Source organism: Armigeres subalbatus, chromosome 1 (genome assembly GCF_024139115.2).
Source record: "Armigeres subalbatus isolate Guangzhou_Male chromosome 1, GZ_Asu_2, whole genome shotgun sequence".
Taxonomy (NCBI): domain Eukaryota; kingdom Metazoa; phylum Arthropoda; class Insecta; order Diptera; family Culicidae; genus Armigeres; species Armigeres subalbatus.
In genome coordinates this window covers 149,100,023-149,119,890 of record NC_085139.1, presented here as the reverse complement: position 1 = coordinate 149,119,890, position 19,868 = coordinate 149,100,023, and the positions used below count along the sequence as shown (strand labels likewise).

General features: G+C 44.4%; 1 protein-coding gene across 4 annotated transcripts in view; it reads left to right on the top strand.

Moving 5' to 3' along the window:
• Nucleotides 1-15,176, top strand: part of LOC134207327 (cyclin-dependent kinase-like 1) — a 127,705-nt gene extending 112,529 nt beyond the window's left edge. For all 4 annotated transcript variants that reach the window (XM_062683064.1, XM_062683057.1, XM_062683054.1 and 1 more), the window contains exons 4-7: nt 9,694-9,859; nt 9,914-10,164; nt 14,432-14,527; nt 14,593-15,176. In XM_062683064.1, the coding sequence (XP_062539048.1) occupies nt 9,694-9,859; nt 9,914-10,164; nt 14,432-14,527; nt 14,593-14,847 (768 nt within the window). In that variant the 3' untranslated portion in view covers nt 14,848-15,176. The remainder of the gene's footprint in view (nt 1-9,693; nt 9,860-9,913; nt 10,165-14,431; nt 14,528-14,592) is intronic.
• The last annotated feature ends 4,692 nt before the right edge of the window (nt 15,177-19,868 follow it).

Below are 19,868 nucleotides of genomic sequence, written 5' to 3'. Positions count from 1 at the left end.
GATGAGTTTGCCGCGAGTTTTCTAAAGCAGATAAAACACTCGCCGAGTCCGAAAGAATTATCGTTGGTAAGTTAGCGACATCGATGGTTTTTATAGCCATTTGAATCGCTGCAGCTTCACTAGAAAATGGAGAATACATTGGGGACTTTGCGTGCGATCTGAAGTGTGGAGCTGTGTATGCCAATCCCGACAGTTCCATTCGCTTTGGATCCATCCGTGAATATTTTCAAGTGCGATCTGTATTTGGTATTCAACAAATTATTGAGAACTGCTGAGACTTTGGAGGGAGGATCTCCGGCTCGCACTAGATGCTTAATTGACCAGTCGACTTTTGGTCCCATATGATCCCATCGGCGATCTCCGATCCGATAAACTTCTGCTATCCGAGGGAAATCTATTTGAGCGTATTCTCTGACAAGTTTTATGGCTTGTTCTAGGACGAAGACGTTCTCGCAATCACCATGAGTTTTCTCCAAGTAGCTTATGGCCCTAGAAGCAGCAGCAGAGGTCAATACATAAGGGAAAGGAAGTAATCCGGCTTCAGTACACGTAGCAAGGCTGGGAGTGCTTGGAAGTAGTCCAGATGTAATCCGTATCATTTTATTGTAGATAGGGCTGAAAGCATTGATCATGTCTTTTGATGCTCTGACGGTAATTTCTAGTCCGTACAGTAGTTTGCTCAATACGATACTGCAACCCACGTTGTATAACAACTTGCGATTGTTCGTTTTTTGTCTACAATTAATAACTCTCAGCAACCGTGTTCTGCATTCTGCTTCTTTCTTCGTATAGGAAAAGTGGGATTTGAAACTGCATTTACGGTCGATTGTAATCCCAAGAATGCGTAATTCTTTTTTGTAGGGAATGGATTTTCCAGCGACGGTAATGGGGTTGTCCCACGGGTTGTGACGGTGCATACAGCAATGCGTGATCGAACATTTCTCAGCCGCCATAGTGAAGCCATTCTGTTCTGCCCATTTATGAATGGATCTAACAGCAGCCTGCAATTTTCTTCTAATGAGTTTTGGTTTCTTTCCAACTACGACCAAAATGATGTCGTCAGCATAAATAAAGATGAATACTCCTTTTGGAAGATTGTCAAAAGCCGAGTTCATCGTTATTAGAAATAATGTTACAGCGAGCACAGAACCCTGTGGTACACCGGTTTCTTCTTGGAATACTCTGGAGCGCGTGTTTCCGATTAATACTTGGAACGTTCGGTCATTTAAATATCCTTGGATAAACTGTCCTATGTTGCCTATAAAACCCCAATCGACAAGTTTTCGCAGGACCCCTGGTCTCCACACCCTATTATACGCCTTTGAGAGGTCAAGTGCAGCAATGTCGACGTGTAGGTCGTTCGTTAGAGCATCATCAATTATTTGACCTAGGGACGCAAGTAGGATCCGGTTCCTGTGCCTTTGAGGAATGCATGTTGTCGTTGATCCAAAAGGTTGCGTTCCCGAAGTACAGTCACAAGACGCCGGTTGACCATGCGTTCCATAATTTTCGACATACAGCTAGTGAGTGCAATGGGACGGTAATCGCAGGGGTTGAATGATCCTGTTTTTTTCTTTGGTATGGGAATAACTAAACTATGCCTCCATGTTGTCGGAAATGTACCGTTTGACCACATTTGGTTAAGGCTTTCCAAGAAGGAGGTTTTAACGCGTAACGGAAGATGTTTTAGTAAAGGGTAGCTGATATCATCCGGCCCGGCGGTTTTTCCTTTTGCCGAATCGAGTGCAAATAGCAGTTCTGCAAAGGTGAAAGGTTCATTGAAGTCACATTTACCGAAGTCATTCGGTATTGCAAATAATGTTGAAGTGCAATCGGCTTTAGCTTGTGCGGTTAAAAAAGGCTGGGTGTACGTTGAGGAGGATGATAGTTCCGAAAAGTATTCTCCCATAGCATTGGCGACGATTATGGGGTCACGGGAAATGACATCGTTGTGGCGAATTCCGAAACCTTGTGACCTTCTTTTTCCACTTATAGAATTCACCTTTTGCCACATCCTGGTTGTGGATTGGCTTCCGTCAAATCCTTCGAGAAATGTTTCCCACGCTTTGGTTTTAGCCTTTCTGATAACGTCTCTGCATTCATTTCTCGACCGTTGAAACTGTTGATGAATTTGTTCCCAGTCGGGGTGAGTTCTAGGTGTGCGTTTACATTTTCTAAGCGCTCTCCGACGAGCTTTCACTGCCTTCTTCGTTGTATCGTTCCACCAATGCAGCGCTTTTATGCCCGGTTTGCTACTTGTCATTGGTATGGTGGATTTGGCGGCGTTGTGTATAAGTTCGCCCAGTTCTTCGGGACGATATGAAATATCTGGTTTGACCAAGTTAAGAACGCCTAGTTCAAAATTGTTCCAATTACACTCATCAAAACGCCATCTAGGTCGCCTCGTTGTACCTGGAGGTGAGCCACTACTCTGGATTTCTATGGGGTGGTGATCACTACCCATTGGATCATCGTGGATAAACCATTGGAGAACGTTGACTATTTCACTAGAGACAAGAGAGACGTCAATGCAAGAATTGCATGATCCGCGGAAAAAAGTAGTGCTTCCATCGTTAAGTACAATTAGGTCGTGCTTCTCCGCCACGTGTAGGATCGCGTTTCCTCTTTTGTCGCATTTCGATGAGCCCCACGCATAGTGGTGACTATTCAAATCACCTAATACTAAGAATGGTCTTTCCAATTGGTTGAACAAGGAATCTAAGAGACTTTCTAGATTGGCATCGACAGTTTGGGGTAGATAAACAGATACTACGGTGTGCGTAAATGGAAGTTCGATCTTGGCTGCTGATGCTATAAGAGGTGTGTCTAGTGACACTACGGTATGAGGAACAGATCGGAGAACGGCAATACATGCGTTTTGGTAGTTGGTTGATCCTGATTTTATATACCAATGGTATTGCTCATGCAGAAGTCTGGCTAAGCTTGCTGAATTATGACAGTGCAGTTCTTGAAGAGCGAGAGTTTGCGGGGGGTTATCTCGTGCTAGTATTTGAAGGTCACTTAAATTATTGAACAGTCCGTTTATGTTCCACTGCAAGGCGATTCGGTTTTTCTTCCTTAGTGGATTCTGCTGGACTTGAGTGAAGCAGTTATTTGATAGGGTTGATGTAGTTGTTTGTTGACTAGTTGATGGGAGCTGTTGATACCGGTATAGTCGGTCGTAGGCTACAGAGTCTGATAGCACCGGTTGTGGCAATGAGTATGTGCCAGATGATGATGTTGCTGCAATGTGGGGCGGGTATACATAGGCTGGTTTTAGGATAAAATTGATTCTACTTGCCTGAGATAGCAGGCCCCCCACACCAACTGCCGCCGAGGGCTCATCACAGGGTTGTGGAACATCCCCGGTCGGGGTTGGTGCAGGGAAGAGCCTGGGGTTTATGAAACCCGAAGAAGCCTCGACAACCTTCGCATTCGAATTCTCCTGAATTGGGTATGTTGATGCCGGCTTGTTGCTATTGGGTTTATTTCTTTGCTTGCCTTTTATTCGATCTTCATATGCCGCATTGAGATTTTTCCTATCTATGGATTGGTTTTTAGTATCCCGGGTAGTTATCTCACTCGACAGTGCTCCCGATTGAACTTGGAGAAAGCCGTTGATTGATAAAGTTGATGCAGTGGTTTGTCGACTGGATGTTGGTAACTGTTGACACCGATATAGAAGGTCATAGGCCACAGAATCTGTTAGCACCGATTGTGGCAATGAGTATGTATCGGATGGTGATGTTGCTGCAATGTTGGACGGGTATACATATGCTGAATGTGAAAAACAATTGGTTCTACTTGCCTGAGATAACAGGCCCCCCACACCAACTGCCGCCGAGGGCTCGTCACAGGGTTGTGGAACATCCCCGGTCGGGGTTGGTGCAGGAAAAAGCCTGGGGTTTTTAAAACCCGAAATTTTGTTGACTGTTTGCGCTTCTGGATTCATCTGATTTGTGTTTGTCAACGTATTGGTATTTGGATTATTTCTTTGCTTTGCTATCACTTGATTTTCGTAGGCCGCCCTGAGGGTTTCCCTATCAACGGGTTGGGGTATAGCTTCCCGGACAGGTATCCCACTCAGCAGCACTCCCGCTTGTGGAAGTGGGAGGGGTACTGCACTTTCCCCGCTCCCGAGCCTATTATTTTCGTTCGTGTTAATTGTTGAAATGGAGACGGACGTATTGTTGTTGATGGTGTGAATATCTGTATTGGGTGTTACTGATTTATTTGAATGGTTGAGAGTCGTGAACAGGATAGATGGATTGAACATTTCGTGCTGATGTATTTTCGATGTCGGGGGTATAAAACACACATTCTTCTTCCTCCTCTTCGTATTCAATTATTGAGTCCAGTTCGATGTCGGATGATGCTGGTTTCACAGTTTTAGATGGTGGGCTTTTGTTATCGGGTGAGGATTGCTGAAGGCGCTTCGATCGTCGCAGTTGTTTTTCCTCTTTGTTGCATATGGTATTTGCGGATAGTTTCAAGCTGTTTGTTCTGTCGGTTGGAATTCGAGAAACACGTTGATTGTCTTTCGATAGACTTGTTAAAACACTCTGGAGAGAGTCGATTTTCGAAGTTAGGGCATCCAACTGTTCTGCTTTCTGCTTCAAGTCCTCAATGAGTTTGTTAACTGTGTTGTCCTTCTTTTTGTTGTCTGTGATTAGCTTAGCTATGATGTCATCTTTCTTTTTGCTCTCTTCCAGAAGCGCCTCAAGCTTCGGCGTGTCCAGTCGAAATTGAGCAGCCGCCTGTGCGTAGGTCGCGTTACCTTCTTCGATACGTCTTCTCGCTTCGTGGTATGTCAGGTTGTTGTTCACCTTAAGTTTGATTATATCAGTCTCCTTTCGAAATACTGGACACTTTCTGTTTGTTGGTCGGTGTTCATCGTTACAATGGCAGCAGTGGGCGGGTAACTGACAGTCGTCTCCGTGAAACTCAGCAGAGCAATTGTAGCAGCGTTTTGCAGCAGTGCAACGTATTTTGGAGTGACCATAGCAAAGACAGTTGTAACACAACAGCGGGTTAGGGTAGAAAGGGCGGGTGGCGATGCGTAGTAGGCCTACTTTAACGTATTCTGGATAGGTAGTTTGCTGAAACGTTAAAATAATCGCCGGACTGTTGACGCGCTTCCCATTTTCCATTCGAGTGATTCTTTGGACCTTAACGACGTTTTGTGTATTCAGTTTGTCTAGAACTTCTTCCTCATTATATCGAATGGTGTCATATGATGAGATAACACATTTGCATGCATTCAACGTAGGATGTAAGACGATGGAGATCTCGGTTCCGTCGATGAGCTTTTTCATTCTCAGTAGTTTTTCGACGTGTGCTGGATTTCTAACCCGGAGTGTGTACCTTTTGGTTTGTTCGCTTGCTGCCGATTCGATACCGTTTTCACCTACGATTGACTCGACACTTTTTCCGATGAGGTACGGATCCACAGGTAGATCGGCGCCGTCTTTTCCTGTCATCTGCAGAATTGTCAACCTTCCAAACTCATTCTGTGGGTCCATAAACGTCGGATACCTAGGACCGAAAGACCCTCCGGGGTCTCCCCCGTTAGGGGTAGTCATTGCTGATTAGGTGACCAACTGTTTATCGTTTATTTGTGTACATTCGCAAAAAAAAAGAAAAACATAGGCCGAACGACGGCCAAGAAGGGTAGCAGTCACCTGCTACCTACCCCAAAGCGAATGATACGATTGAACAGTTATTGTCTCCGACTGTCCTCTTGAACAGCTAAAGTTTGTTTTGGTCTCGCTATTCGCGACACGGAGCCACAGTATAACAGTACCACAGTATTACACAGTGTCTATTACACTACCACTGATACATATATCACCACGCGGTTGGTGTGATTGCAGATCGTACCCTTGTTAATGGAACAAATGGAACCACTTTCTGTGACCACAATTTAGAAGAAACGCAATGTTCTTGATAGAAACGACGCACAATAGTCGCGACGAGTCGATAAACCGAATTTACGAAAAACCAATTTTACTGGACTATGTAACGTAGTTCGAAAGTAAATAGCAGGAGTGAAAATACTCAGTGTCTTCTCTATCTTGGCTATTCGTATACTGGTTTTCGAGTTATGCGGATACGAACACAGACCATTTCATTTTTATATATATAGATTAAATGTTTAAACATCTCCTATGTATCGCATTCATTCAAATCAATCAACAATTTGATAATAAACCTTATTTTCTAAGAACATGTGAAAGTCCATATTTTTGTTAACGTTTGAAAGTATAGTTCGTCCGTAAACAAGAATACCGAACCTAAACCTCATGATGTCACGAATTAATATAATGTGTAACTGTGAATCAAATTTCCATCGTCACAACTCTTTGATGCATCATGAGGATCGTCAAAGACATTTTTTTGTTGAATACAAGATTATTGTTGAAAACGAAAATGGCTTTGGAAATGTTTCAATATTTGAAATAAAAGAGGAGGGATACCACATATATTTATTTGGACAAATTGAAGAACCTAAAAGGAATCGATTGAGATAATTAAAAATTAAGGAAAGTTCAAATCAGATTTAATACAAAAAATCGGTGCAATCAAAGTTGATTGCTCATGTTCCGGATATGTATAAGTAACCCGGAGTTGTAATTAATTACTATGTCTGAAACTCAACTTTGGTCAACTTGGTTGAATGGGATATTTAGGGTCTTCATAAATACATGACCTACTTTAGAAATTTGTAAACTCTGAAATAGAATGGAATGAGCAAATGAGCCTACCAATTTACTGCACTATTTTTTACAAAGAGACAAATCTCGGGTAATTATTCAAAATGACGTATGTGATTTTTTAAACAAATATTTAAACGTAGATTTATCCAATCTGATGGCACTCCCATGCATACCAACACCACCAACAGGTAGCCAAAGACTTCCTCTACCTGTCTGTGGTGATGGTTTGCTTGGGAGTGCCATCAGATTGGATAAATCTACGCTTGAATATTTGTTTAAAAAATCTCCTACGTCCTTTTGAATAAGTACCCGAGAAATGCAGATTTGAAAATTTTCCCGGTGGTTATTAAATTTCCCGCATATTTCCCGATATTTTCCCGGTGATTTTCAATTCCCGGTTTTTTCCCGGTTCTCCCGGTTTTCCCGGTTCGCTGGTCACCATGATATTTGTTTAAAAAATCTCCTACGTCCTTTTGAATAAGTACCCGAGAAATGCAGATTTGAAAATTTTCCCGGTGGTTATTAAATTTCCCGCATATTTCCCGATATTTTCCCGGTGATTTTCAATTCCCGGTTTTTTCCCGGTTCTCCCGGTTTTCCCGGTTCGCTGGTCACCATGTAATGTGTATCTTAATGTAACAATTTTCAACATAAAAAATTGGAAATTGTTAGTTTAAAATACCTACGGTGCAAGATCTATTCATATTCTTTGTATCGAGCTAACAATGCCCGAATTCGGATGTAGGACGGCGAAAATACGACAAAAAACTTTTGCCTATATTTTGCGAGGGTGAACCCAAACTTTTGGCCGGGAGTGCACATTATGTGGAAGATTATGATTTGAAAAATGTATTGGAGGTAACTACTTGCCTTCGATGGGACTCGAATCCACGACCTTCAGACCGCTCAGACTAATGCTTTTTACCAACTAAGCTACAAAGGACCTCTAAGCTAATCTGTCTAAACAGAATTGCAGTGTCTTAGTCAAGGCATTGACATGTCACTGCCGACTGAACTATCACATGGAAAATATTCAACGCGTTGAATCATATGTTTGTGATAGTTGTGAATCCGATTATGGAACTTCTTATCATCTGATATGTAACTGCCTAGTCTATGCGCAATTGCGTTTCAAAATATTTGGTAAACACTTACTTAAAGAAATTGACTTCAGAAACCTGAACCTTCAGAGTATTCTATGGTTCATAACCCGTTGTGGTAAATCTTGTGCGTTTGTGCGTTGTATGCCCTCCGCAAAGGTCCTTTGCAAATTTTCCCTTTGTTCGCCCATCCAAATTCCTTTCCTTTTTGTTCATTTCCTTTTCCGTCAGATGTGTGATGAAAAAGGCTGTGAAGACGATGGCACAAATCTCCCAAATTGAGGTGAACCGAATTGAGGTGGTGCCGAAGTTCTGATACCTGATACCTGGCACTCGGACGATGATCAGCCCCCCCTTACATGGAGGGAGAACAGACGCTGTTGTGAGTCGCTCCTAACAAGGAGAACAGACGACCATAGTTCTAACCGGAGTTGGTTACCCGATCTTCCCTAAGGTTGCTCGTATCCCGGCCAGCGACACGAGGAGGTAGGGATAGGAGTAGCTGAGTAAGAGGCTAAAGACCGCAAAGTGGGGTCTATTTCATTCCTTCAGGTACGCTTTACCCAGCATTTGCCATGCCTGGCGAACCAAATGATCTGAAACGACAAATAGCGGCGACAGTCGTATATGCGCATTTGCGTGCTGTGGAGCATTGGTTCGATTCTCGCCCTAGTAAGGAGAAAACATTTCGTAAGAGCGGAAAATTCTCCTCCGGGTGTCATCTTTATGTCCTAGCCGTTGTCTAATGCTAGGTGTTATCACTCTGTGAAACATCTAGTCGAAGACAGCGATCCTGTCTTTTTGTTTAAATTTTGCTCACATTGAAGTATCCTAATAAATTTTCTATATTTTGCAAGAAAATATCCTGCTAATCTGGAAAAAATGAGCTTCTCTAGAAATATAACGAACAAGCTAGTTTCAAGAAACTAGATGAAGTGAGTAAGGCAACCACTAAAGAATGGTGAAATTTGTTCAGAAAACATTCGAAAAACAGTTGGTCGAGGTTATGCCAATCTGCACCAAACGCCAATGAAAATCACACAATTTTACGCACAAAACAACGTGAAGCAGTTTGAATTAATAACAAATTGTATCGAACACTAGTCGACCCGTCAGACGTTGTCCTGCATAGTAGGCGATTATACGCGTTGTGAACTGCCCATTAGAGTGATTCAAATTTTGACTGTTTTGCTTTCCGATGATTAAATAAGGATTGCATTTGCCATTTTAATAATCCTCCTAAATTTTTGCTTCCCAATGCTTAAATGATTTTATTTGGCATTTTAATAATCCTTTTAAATTTTTAGTTGATTTGGATGCAATTTGAGTGATGCGTGCTCACTGAAATTTGAAATTTGTTTAAGGAAATATACCCCTATACTAGTTGCCATGCAAAAGCCAGAGTAGTTTTACAATTATTTAATCAATATTATCAATTCAGTAGAAAACCGAATTATAGCCGCTAACGAAGTTGGATTTTTCTTACAATCCATACGTTAAACCTAACTTCGGAAGTGATGCGCGGTGATAATTCGGTTTTCTACTGAATTGATAATATATGTGATGGAGTTCAGCGAACAAGTTTAGTCACAAGAAGTTGATGCACCAATGTTCAAAAGACCTTGCGTCTCCATAAGCTCGTATGATGATGCACCCATCAGTCACCAGTCAACGTTTGCGATCAGGAACTACAAATGTGGCATACGAGCAGTCCGAATACATCTTTACTGTCCGACCAATGAATTAACGGTCTATTACAGAAATAATTAAACAATCACTACGTGGCAGTTCATTTAAAATATTAATCAAGACACCTATCTGAAAACGCATTTGAAATTAGTTCGATGAGAAATAAGTTTAAAACATTTCTATTCCAGGGTTGCCCAGATAACCTAACAAAACAAATCACATTCCAAACCATCCAGGGGGTGGCTTACTGTCATAAACAGGGTTGCTTACACCGAGACATCAAACCTGAAAACATCCTTCTCACAGCCCAGGGCCAGGTGAAGCTGTGTGACTTTGGATTTGCTAGAATGCTTAGTAATTATGGCCAGCTTCGATTGTGGAACAAATATTTTATTCAAATCTTTTCAGGTCCCGGAGAAAACTACACCGATTACGTAGCAACAAGATGGTATAGGGCACCAGAGCTACTCGTGGGCGACACACAGTATGGAACCCCTGTTGATGTATGGGCTATTGGTTGTGTGTTTGCTGAGCTAGTACGCGGAGATGCCCTGTGGCCAGGAAGAAGCGATGTCGATCAGTTATACCTGATACGGCGTACACTTGGGGATCTGCTACCTAGACATCTAGCAATATTCAATCAGAATGAATTCTTCAAGGTAGGTATAGAAATTGTGTAAATGTATTATCCTATGGTCAAGTGCGCATATAAAATGTCACTAAAACATGCTGGCCAGGTGAAAATTTCATCAACTTTGTTACGGTTTTAAGAATTATTCATGGATCTTGGAATCGATCCATGAAAAATTATGTGCTTGGTGGAAGTTGTGTTACGGTTTGATGCCAAATGTCACTCATTGATTCCCGCATAGGCCCGAATATGATAAGAATCTTAGACAAAAGGTCAGCTACGAATACTTACTTACTTGATGGGCTACAGCTCTTCGATGAACCTACGCCGAATGGAGTATCTTTCTCCACTGGACTCGATTCGCCGAGTATTGTCCGCAGCACCTTACGCTCAAACACTCCGGAAGCTCCCCGATCAGCCTCCTTTAACGTCCATGTTCATGGCCGTATAACGCCACTGGATAAATCAGAGTAGTATACAGCGCAAATTATGTCTTCGTTTGCAGACCACGGGACTTAAGCTGGTTACGAAGTCTGTGATAAGCCCTATTTGCTGCTGCAATAACGTCGCGGGTAACATCATTATCGCACGTCACTAATGCTCCAAGATACAAAAATTCTTCCACCACATCAAATTTTTCACCATCCAGCACCATTTAAATACCACCACCACTAATGAGCTCACGTTGATTTCCAGCGACCATGTACTTCCTTTTTCTGGTATTGATCGTGAGTCCAATCCTCACTGTCTCCCTCTTAAAAGGCACAAAAGCCTCTTCTACGGCACGGCGATCAATCCCGAAAATATCTATATCGTCCGCAAATCCCAGGAGCATATGCGATCTTATGATAATGGTACCGCTTCTTTGCACACCAGCTCACCTAATCGCTCCCTCGAGCGCTATATTGAACAGTAGATTTGAGAGTGCATCACCCTGTATTCGATCTATCTAAGGTAACAAGTGATGTCGATATTTCATCCGCAACCCTTACAATCTCCAACGTTATACGAATCAGCCGTATCAGTTTCGCCGGAAAACCATGTTCTAGCATAATTTGCCATAATTCATTCCGTTTCACTGACGTACGCCGCCTTGAAATCAATTAACAGATGATATGTCTGCAAGTTATACTCCCGGAATTTATCAAGGATTTGTCTCAAGGTAAAAATTTGATCCATCGTTGATCGGCCCTCACGAAAACCTGCCTGGTATTCGCCGACGAAGGAGTCAATCTTTTGAACAGAATACGGGACAATTTTTTTTACGCTGAATCAAGGAGGGTTATTCCTCGGTAATTGGCGCACTCCAGTCTGTGCTCTTTCTTAAAGAGAGGGCAGATGAGGCCGCCCAAGCAGCTAGCAGGCAATTCCTCGTCTTCCCATATTTTCGACATAATACGGTGCAGAAGTTCATAAAGCTGCTCACTGCCATGTTTGAGAAGTTCAGCCGGTAGCTGGTCCTTCCCCGCAGCCTTATTGTTTTTCAGCTCTTTAATAGCTTTTCTAACCTCATCCAGTGTGGGCGGCTCCACAGCTTGTCCTTCATCGGTAATATTTATTCTGTTCACCGATGTAGCGTCACTTCCACAATTGAACAACGCCTCGAAGTGTTACTTCCACCTGGCAGCCACTTCGGTTTTATCTATCAACAAATTTCCTTCTTGGTCGTTGCGCTGTTTTTCTCCACACGCCATCAGTCTTACCATATCATTCTGCTCCATTCTTTCCTGCACTCTTTTTTCTTCCTGTGGTGGGTTCGTTTTTCGGCTGCTCTTGCTTCGTTTTACCGATCTCTATTCGTTCGGGTACCTGACACCAACATCCGACTTCTGGCAACGTTCTTCTCGTTTGTCACTCTCTGATACTCTACATCGAACCAATCCGTCCTTGGTCGCCTCTATACATTGCCGACCACTTATCGTGCTGTTGTGCTCACCGCTCCATGGATCGACTCCCATAGAACGTTGATGTTGTCGCTAACGTTGATTGCACCTATCCGTTCGTCAAGCTTCTGGTGGTACTCAGCCGATATTCCTTCCGCCGACAATCGCTGGATATTGTAACGCTTCCCAAGTAACCAAAAGTTCCTTTAAGGGTACGTTTTTCGCCTAATCAGCTTCACAGAGCTGCTTAAGCGAAACACGTACTCTTGAAGAAACTTTTAGTTACTTGGGATCATTCGCTGTGATCTTCCGTTCGATACAGTTGACAACTGTAATCGAATTTTACTGACAACGAGGTGGTGATCAGAATCAATGTTCGGACCTCTGAATGTCCGCATATTGATAACATCCGAGAAATGGCGCCCATCCACCAGAACATGGTCTATCTGGTTGCATGTTTCACCATTCGGGTGTGCTTTCGGATATTCTTTCGAGCAAAGTAGGTGATACTGATGGCCATCCCTCTAGCAGCAGTGAAATTTACTAGCCGTAGGCCTTTGTCATTGGTAACGGAGTTACATCCATTATAGGATGGAAAAAGTCTTCTCTACCGACCTGAGCGTCAGCGTCTCCGATAACAATTTTCATGTCATGCTTCGGGCACTCTCCTTAGACGAGTTTAGTACTTTCCATTTAATTCCGACTTAAGTCGAGTCAAGTACGAGACACTGAAGACGACTTCACAGTTGAGATCGAAATACGTATCTGCAAAGATAACAAAACTTAGTGGAATTAAATGGAAAGTACTAAACTTGTCTCCAGTAGCCTTGCGTGCAAAGGCGTAGGCGTGCCAATCCGGAGATGACAAGTTCGATTCTTGGTCCGGTCTAGGATGTTTTCGGGTTGGAAACTTTCTCGATACCCTGGGCGATACACTATTGTATACTTACCACACAAGATACATACTCATGCAATGGCGGGCATAGAAAAGCTTTCAATTTATAACTGAATAAATGCTAATAGAATATTAAGTTGAAAAGCAGGCCAAGTTCCAGTTGGAATGTAGAGCCATTGAAGAAGAAAAAGACAAAACTCCATAGGCTTTATCAAGACATTCATGAAACGTGTTCTTCACGTCATCGGATTTATGTCGTCGCGTAAACGTTGATTGGGCTGTAATTGAAGAATTTGCCCCTTATTCTCAACACACAGATTTGTTCGCTAATGGATTTCATCACTCGCTTCATCTGCTTGCCCATCACTACGAAACCAACTCCATGCTCTGCTTTTCCGCCGCCGCTGTGATAGATGTTATATTTAAATGCAGTGTTGGTCGTGGGATCCACGGCTCAGAATTCACGTTCTCCGGTTCTAGGCCATCGGACTTCTTGAATAGCGGCCACGTTCACTCCAACCTTCTGTTGTTCACGAGCCAGGAGGCTCACTCGTCCAGGTTCATTTAGGGTCCTGACATTCTAGGTACCGAGTTTCCTATCATAGCTCGACGAAATAACGTTGCCGGGTCGGTTGCCAAAAATAACGTTATCTTCTATCTCCATTTTTCGTGGTATTTGAGAGTCTTCAGTAAGCTACCTTAACATAGGTCGCGCTACCTACATTGCGCTGGTGGGGCTGCCACCTTAGGTATAGCTGACGCTATACAGCATTTCAATAATCAGCCGCTGGGTACCAGACAGACGCTGTTTGAGCCGCACCTCCTGGTAAACAGACGCTCGAAGCGTACCTTCTCACTCTAGCTGATGACAGAAGGACAACAGTGCCCAGGCTGCAGTACCAGCTAAGTACATAACCCTTAGCTGGCGGTCTTTTGTCATCGTCGGACGACACGTGGAAGCGTGGGATAGGAACTTGTAGGGACCAGAGCTATGTTGGGCGCTTCTTCCTTGATGTGAACCCACTATTTTGCAGCCCAGCTATGAATACAGCAAACTAATTGCAGTAGACAAAATGCGTAATACGCAATGAAAATATGTTTGCGGAATTTGGCTGGTGGACCAAAATCTCATATGAAACCTCGCCATATTCATATCAACTATTTTTTCTACTGCGATCTGCCAAATCTCAGCTAAGCGTCGATTATGATTATTGTGTTCGGGAATGCTATTTAATGAAGAATGGACTAGTTTTTAAATAGACAGATTTCTGTAAGAGACAATCTAACAACTCCGGTGAGATCCACCCTTAATTGTTTTCAGATTGGTTTTAGAGGTAGGGTATCCTTTTGTTGCATATAATGGAAGAATATTTAATTGATTATGAATGCTCGGTAAATATCAGCAATCTTCATGGAGTGAGAGTCCGTAGACTCTAAATAACATCTGCATTCATTTATTAAATTCGCGTATTAATAATGTCTTATATCTAACCACAAATGTACTTTTCTTTTATAAGGGTATCACACTACCAGTTCCTCCTACGCTTGAACCACTGGAGAATAAGATGCCACAACGCACCCTCTCTAATCCTATGATGATGGACTTTCTCAAGGTAGCGCAGTGCCCTGAACAGTTTTATCGCTAACCCATACTTACCCATTGTATCTTCTTCTTTAGAAATGCCTTGACAAAGATCCTGCCAAGCGTTGGTCATGCGAAAGGCTTGTGACACATCCATACTTTGAGGATTACGTCAGTAAGCAGAAGGAGATCGAGCAAACCATTACCTTGGAGAACCAAAAACAAAACAGTCGAGATTTGAAGTCGAAGATATCCAACACTTCGTTACCACAGTTGCCGGCCACGCAGGAATCCCGGGTGCCGCAGAAGAATCTTTACCTACGTTCCGATCACCACCTACCAACTATTTAGTTACATAAAGAAGCACTTCTCGAGAATTTATACGGTGTTCTAGAAGGTAGAACTTTGTGTATTTTTTATTCGCCTATTGTGACATTCATCCAGTTAATCTCTATCAGTCAAATGCACATGACAGCGATTATCTTGTACCACCTTGTACATTAGTTCTGCTTGCCGTTAATATTAGACTCAAGAAGGCACTGAAAGTGTAGTTATGGAATAAATAAAAATCCGATCAGTTCTTTTGAGTCTAAAGGATTCTACATTTTTTACATACAAAACAGATAGCGTTTAATCATGGTAATGTATGTATGTTCTCGCAATGCTAGAATGGAAATAAACATGATTGAAGAAAGCAATCAGTATTGCTAAACCTCTATTGTGTTATTTATTTAATACTTATTTTCCATTAATGCCGTTGTTTATAATGGTGTCAACTGATGTTGACAATTATTTTTCCCTCTAATGCTTGAAAAGATGACAAATTATTAGTCTTTTGAACCAGTTTTATACATTTTAAGGATCCTCATACCTAAGCGATTTCATCGCCTCGACGACGACAGCTAGTCGCCCTGATTCTATCGTTGGGTCGCTGCAGGCAATGTTCCATTCACGCTTCCATACCAACGACGACTACTAAGAGCAGTAATGGCCTCGAAACTGACCTTTAACAATGCCATTAAGAGCAGCAAGAGAGCGTGCTTCGACAACCTGTGCGAGGGTGCCAACGCTAATCCGTGGGGTGACGCCTATAGGACCGTTATGGCCAAAACCAAAGGGGACTCTTCACCCCCCGAACGATCACCGGACCGGTTGGCGAGGATTATCGAAGTACTCTTCCCGTCCCGAGCCACAAGTCCCTGGCCTCCTGCGTTGCAAGGCGCTGGTAGTGTGGCCGAAATGGTGGCTCCGGTGACGAACGAAGAGTTACTCGCAGTGGCTAATTCCCTTGCGATGAACAAAGCTCCAGGGCCTGATGGAGTCCCAAACAGTGCACTCAAGGCAGCGATCATAGCGAAACCGAACATGTTCAGGCTAGCTATGCGGAGATGAGTGTCGTATATGAGTGTCGTGTCTGAGAGATAGGAAAGGTAGAAGTTGGTACTGCTGCCGAAGGCCGGGAAGCCTCCGGGCGAACCATCGGCGTACAGACCAATTTGCCTGATCGACGCGATGCTCGAGAGGATCATCCCCCCGTACACAGAGGGTACGGATGAAACCAGTTTGGTTTTCGGAAGGGTAAGTCCACGGTGGACGCTATCAACTCAGTGCTTAAGACTGCAGAGATAGCGATCGAACGGAAAAGGCGAGGAATTCGATACTGTGCGTTAATAACACTGGACGTGAAGAACGCATTCAATAGCGCAAGCTGGGATGCCATCGCGCTCTCGTTACGCCGGCTTAGCCTGCCAGTGGGACTGTACCGGATCTTGGAAAGCTACTTCCAGAACCGCGTGCTGCTATACGAGATTGATGCGAGTCAGATAAGTGTTCCCATTACCGCAGGAGTCCCGCAAGGGTCAATCCTGGGCGCCCGGAACTATGAAACCTGATGTATGACGGGATTCTGAAGTTAAAGTTCTCTCGTGGTGTGAAGATCGTCGGCTTTGCTGACGATTTAACCCTAGAGGTCTACCAGGAGTCAATTCCCGAAGTAGAACTAACCGCAGCACACGCGACCAGCATTGTGGCGGACTGGATGAGTGCGAGAGGCCTTGAGCTCGCTCAAACGGAGGTGATTATCGTCAATAACCGTAAGTCGGCACAACATGCAGTTGTTCAATTGGGAGACGCCGCGATCACTTTAAAGCGGAGTCTGAAGATTCTTGGGGTCATCATAGACGACAAGCTTCGTTAGCCATGTCGAATATGCATGCAAGAAGGCTTCGACTGCAATGGCGGCATTATGGAGGATGATGTCCAGCAGCTCCAAGGTGTGCCCCAGTAGACGTAGGCTACGTTCTCAGAGTGATATCTGCCTACCGCACGGTATCGCTCGACGCATCCTGCGTGATAGTGAGCATGATGCCAGTCGGGCTGGTCATCCGGGAAGACGAGGAGTGTTTTGAGCTACCTGGCACCAGAGGAGTACGCGAGCGTACCAGGGTGACTTCGGTTGCCAGATGGCAGCGTGAGTGTGATAATTCCTCGAAAGGTAGGTGGACTCATCGGCTGATTCCTAACATATCAAGCTGTCAGGCCATGGCTGTTTCCGACAGTGGGTACGAGGAGGTCCCCGTATGCCCTGACTGCCCAGGTGTTGACGAAGCTGCAGAGCACATACTGTTCGTCTCGACTGCAACCACTCAGATTGCTTGCAGCTTACAGAGAATCTGGCATGCCGAGCAGCAATCGACAAGCGGTACTAACTTGTGATTGGTTAGTTAGAGCGAAAACTGCCGAACGCGGAGAAGTGTGTGAATGGTCTGCCTATGCAGAGGTAACGGCGCAGCGGGTGGCAACCGAGATCGTCACCTCGAAGCGTGGCAGAAGTGTGAATGAATAGGTGTGTGCATGGACTGCACACGCCGTGCTGGAAGTGGCACAGGAATGTTGGTTTCTATGACAACTGATAACCCGCGGCGTGACAGAGGAATGTGGGTGAGCACACAAGTCAGTCTCACATGGTATGTTCGAGGTGAGCATCCAAGTTAGACTCACATGGCATGATAGAGGTGAGCATACAAGTCAGACTAACATCCATAGTAACCTTTTGGTTTTATGTTGGTTTTATAGCACTCTTGTAGAGTAAATTATGGTCTTCAAGAGCGTTATAAAACTTTAAATGTTATTGTCTATCCGGAACAAAGTTATACCGCCTTTTAGCAACTTTCCCAACTTCGGAAGTAGTGCGCTGGATTCAAATAATGATGCGCTAAACAGTGCATCAATTAGTTTGACAGATAAAACTTCGGAAAAAAGTTCGGTTCGGAAGTCCCGACTTCCGAATTCTAAGTTGGTGCTACGCCGACAATACTTGGGATGGCATGATAGGGTGAGCACACAAGTCAGATGGTATGATGGTATGACTCTGGGTGGGCACACAAATCAGACTCACATGGAGCGTTAGCGCGAGTGCAAGCGTAGAGTGCCTGATCGTGTACCAGGCGTTTGGGTGAGCTGCTCCGGGATGTACAGCGGAACAAATTCTTCAGGGGGGGCGTTTTTGCTCTACGGCTGCCGACGGAACCCAGAAGGATGGGGTAGGGCCCATTCGCTGGTGGATGGTGCTGATGGCGCTGGAGCTTGAACCGACTGGAGCTTGTGTGGTTGTAACGGTGGGACGATTGGAATCGCTCAACGGGGAGCGGTGATAACCGGATAGTTCACCTCGTTGACTACAGGAACACGGTTCTTCTTCGGAACGTTCCTGGTAGGAGCCTTCTTCCGGATTTTCAGGAACTCGGCTCGCTTTGGGCAGCCCTTTGTGGTGGCCCGATGTTTGTCGCCACAGTTGGCGCACTTGGGATCAGCCACCTCCATTTTGTCGCACTCGTCAGTTGGGTGGGGTTTGCCACACTTGTTGCAGCGCGGCTTCAGTTTCTGCTTCCGTGCCCGAGGTTGAACCAGTTGGTGCACTGCGTAACGTCGCGGTGCACTGGGCGATATCGCTCCCAGTCAACGACGGTATGGTTGATTATCTCAACCAGCTTCAGGTCCTTGAAGCTTGTGGAGCCAAGCTCCAGGTGGACCAGATAAAGCTGGTCGGGATACCTTCTTGACTTGTCGTGACGAGCAATTTTGTGCACCGCGACTGGCTTGAGTCCGCTGCCTTCCAATTCCTGGATGAGCTCATTTTCCTCCATGTCATGGAGCCCTCGCAACAAAGCCTTGAGCGTCTTCGTGCCGGGAGGTCATGAGTGTAGAACTCATATCTGTGGACCTCGAGGAACTCCACGACTGACTTGCGATGGTCCGTGTTGGTGGGCATCACCTTAACGCCTTCACTGCAGAGCCGGAATTTGCAGTTTAGGCTTTTCGTGATCAGTTCCTGGATTTTTGGTCGCAGTTACGGCGGGTCACCTCTAATTAAAACCGGCGGGCACTTCTCCTTCCGTACCGGTTGAGTTTGTGGCAGCTGCGACTGCTGGTTCTTGCGCTTCTTCGGCGGATTGCCGGCGTCATCAAGCGGCAACGGCGAGAACACGTTTCTCTGCAAAAGCTGCTTGGAGGGGTTACCCGCGCCTCCAAGAGCAGTGCGCTTAGGCACTTTACTCGCGACCGAATCGGCCACCGAGTCTCCCATGACGGGTCCGGGAGAAAATAACGCCAACGCGACGAAGCGAAAACGTAAACAGCGAATGAACGAGAAAAAACACTTGGAAAAAAATGCGAAAACACGTCCGTAGGTGCTGCTGTCTCGAACCGGAATGAAGGAACATCCTTGACACCCTCGCTTTTATAATGGATTGCGTCACCCTTGAAAGGAAAAATATAAAAAAGAAGAAGAAACACCGGCGTGATGACGCATGCGCCGATGCATTGATGCGTGTGTGTGAGTGTTTGAACAGTTTGGAGACTCTTGGTGCTTGGTGTGTGGAGAGTTGATTGGCAAAATAGGTGAATTTGGGGTTGGCAGCGCATGTTGGAACAATCAGAGTTTAAATGGGCGGTACCCCGTTTGGCATAATAGTCATTTGGCATAAGGGCCGTTTGGCATAATGGCCATTTGGCATAATATATATGCGGTGTCAAATTGAAGGTCATTTGGCATAATGGCCATTTGGCATAAGAGCCGTTTGGCATAACGACCATTTGTCATAATTTGTATGCGGTGAGGGCCGTTTGGCATAAAGGCCATTTGGCATAATTTATATACGGTTCCAAATTAATTGCCGTTTGCAACAATTCATATGCAATAAAGAAGGGTAAATTACAAAAAAAAAGTGAATACAAGTTTTTCTAGCAAGGCTTTCAAGAAATGGTCAGTTCAAAAATTCCATTGAAATAAACAAAGAACTGCTCGCGTTTCAAAGAAGGGTAAATTATAGGAAATGAAAATGATAAGGTGTTGAAGTAAATAATCTTCAGCG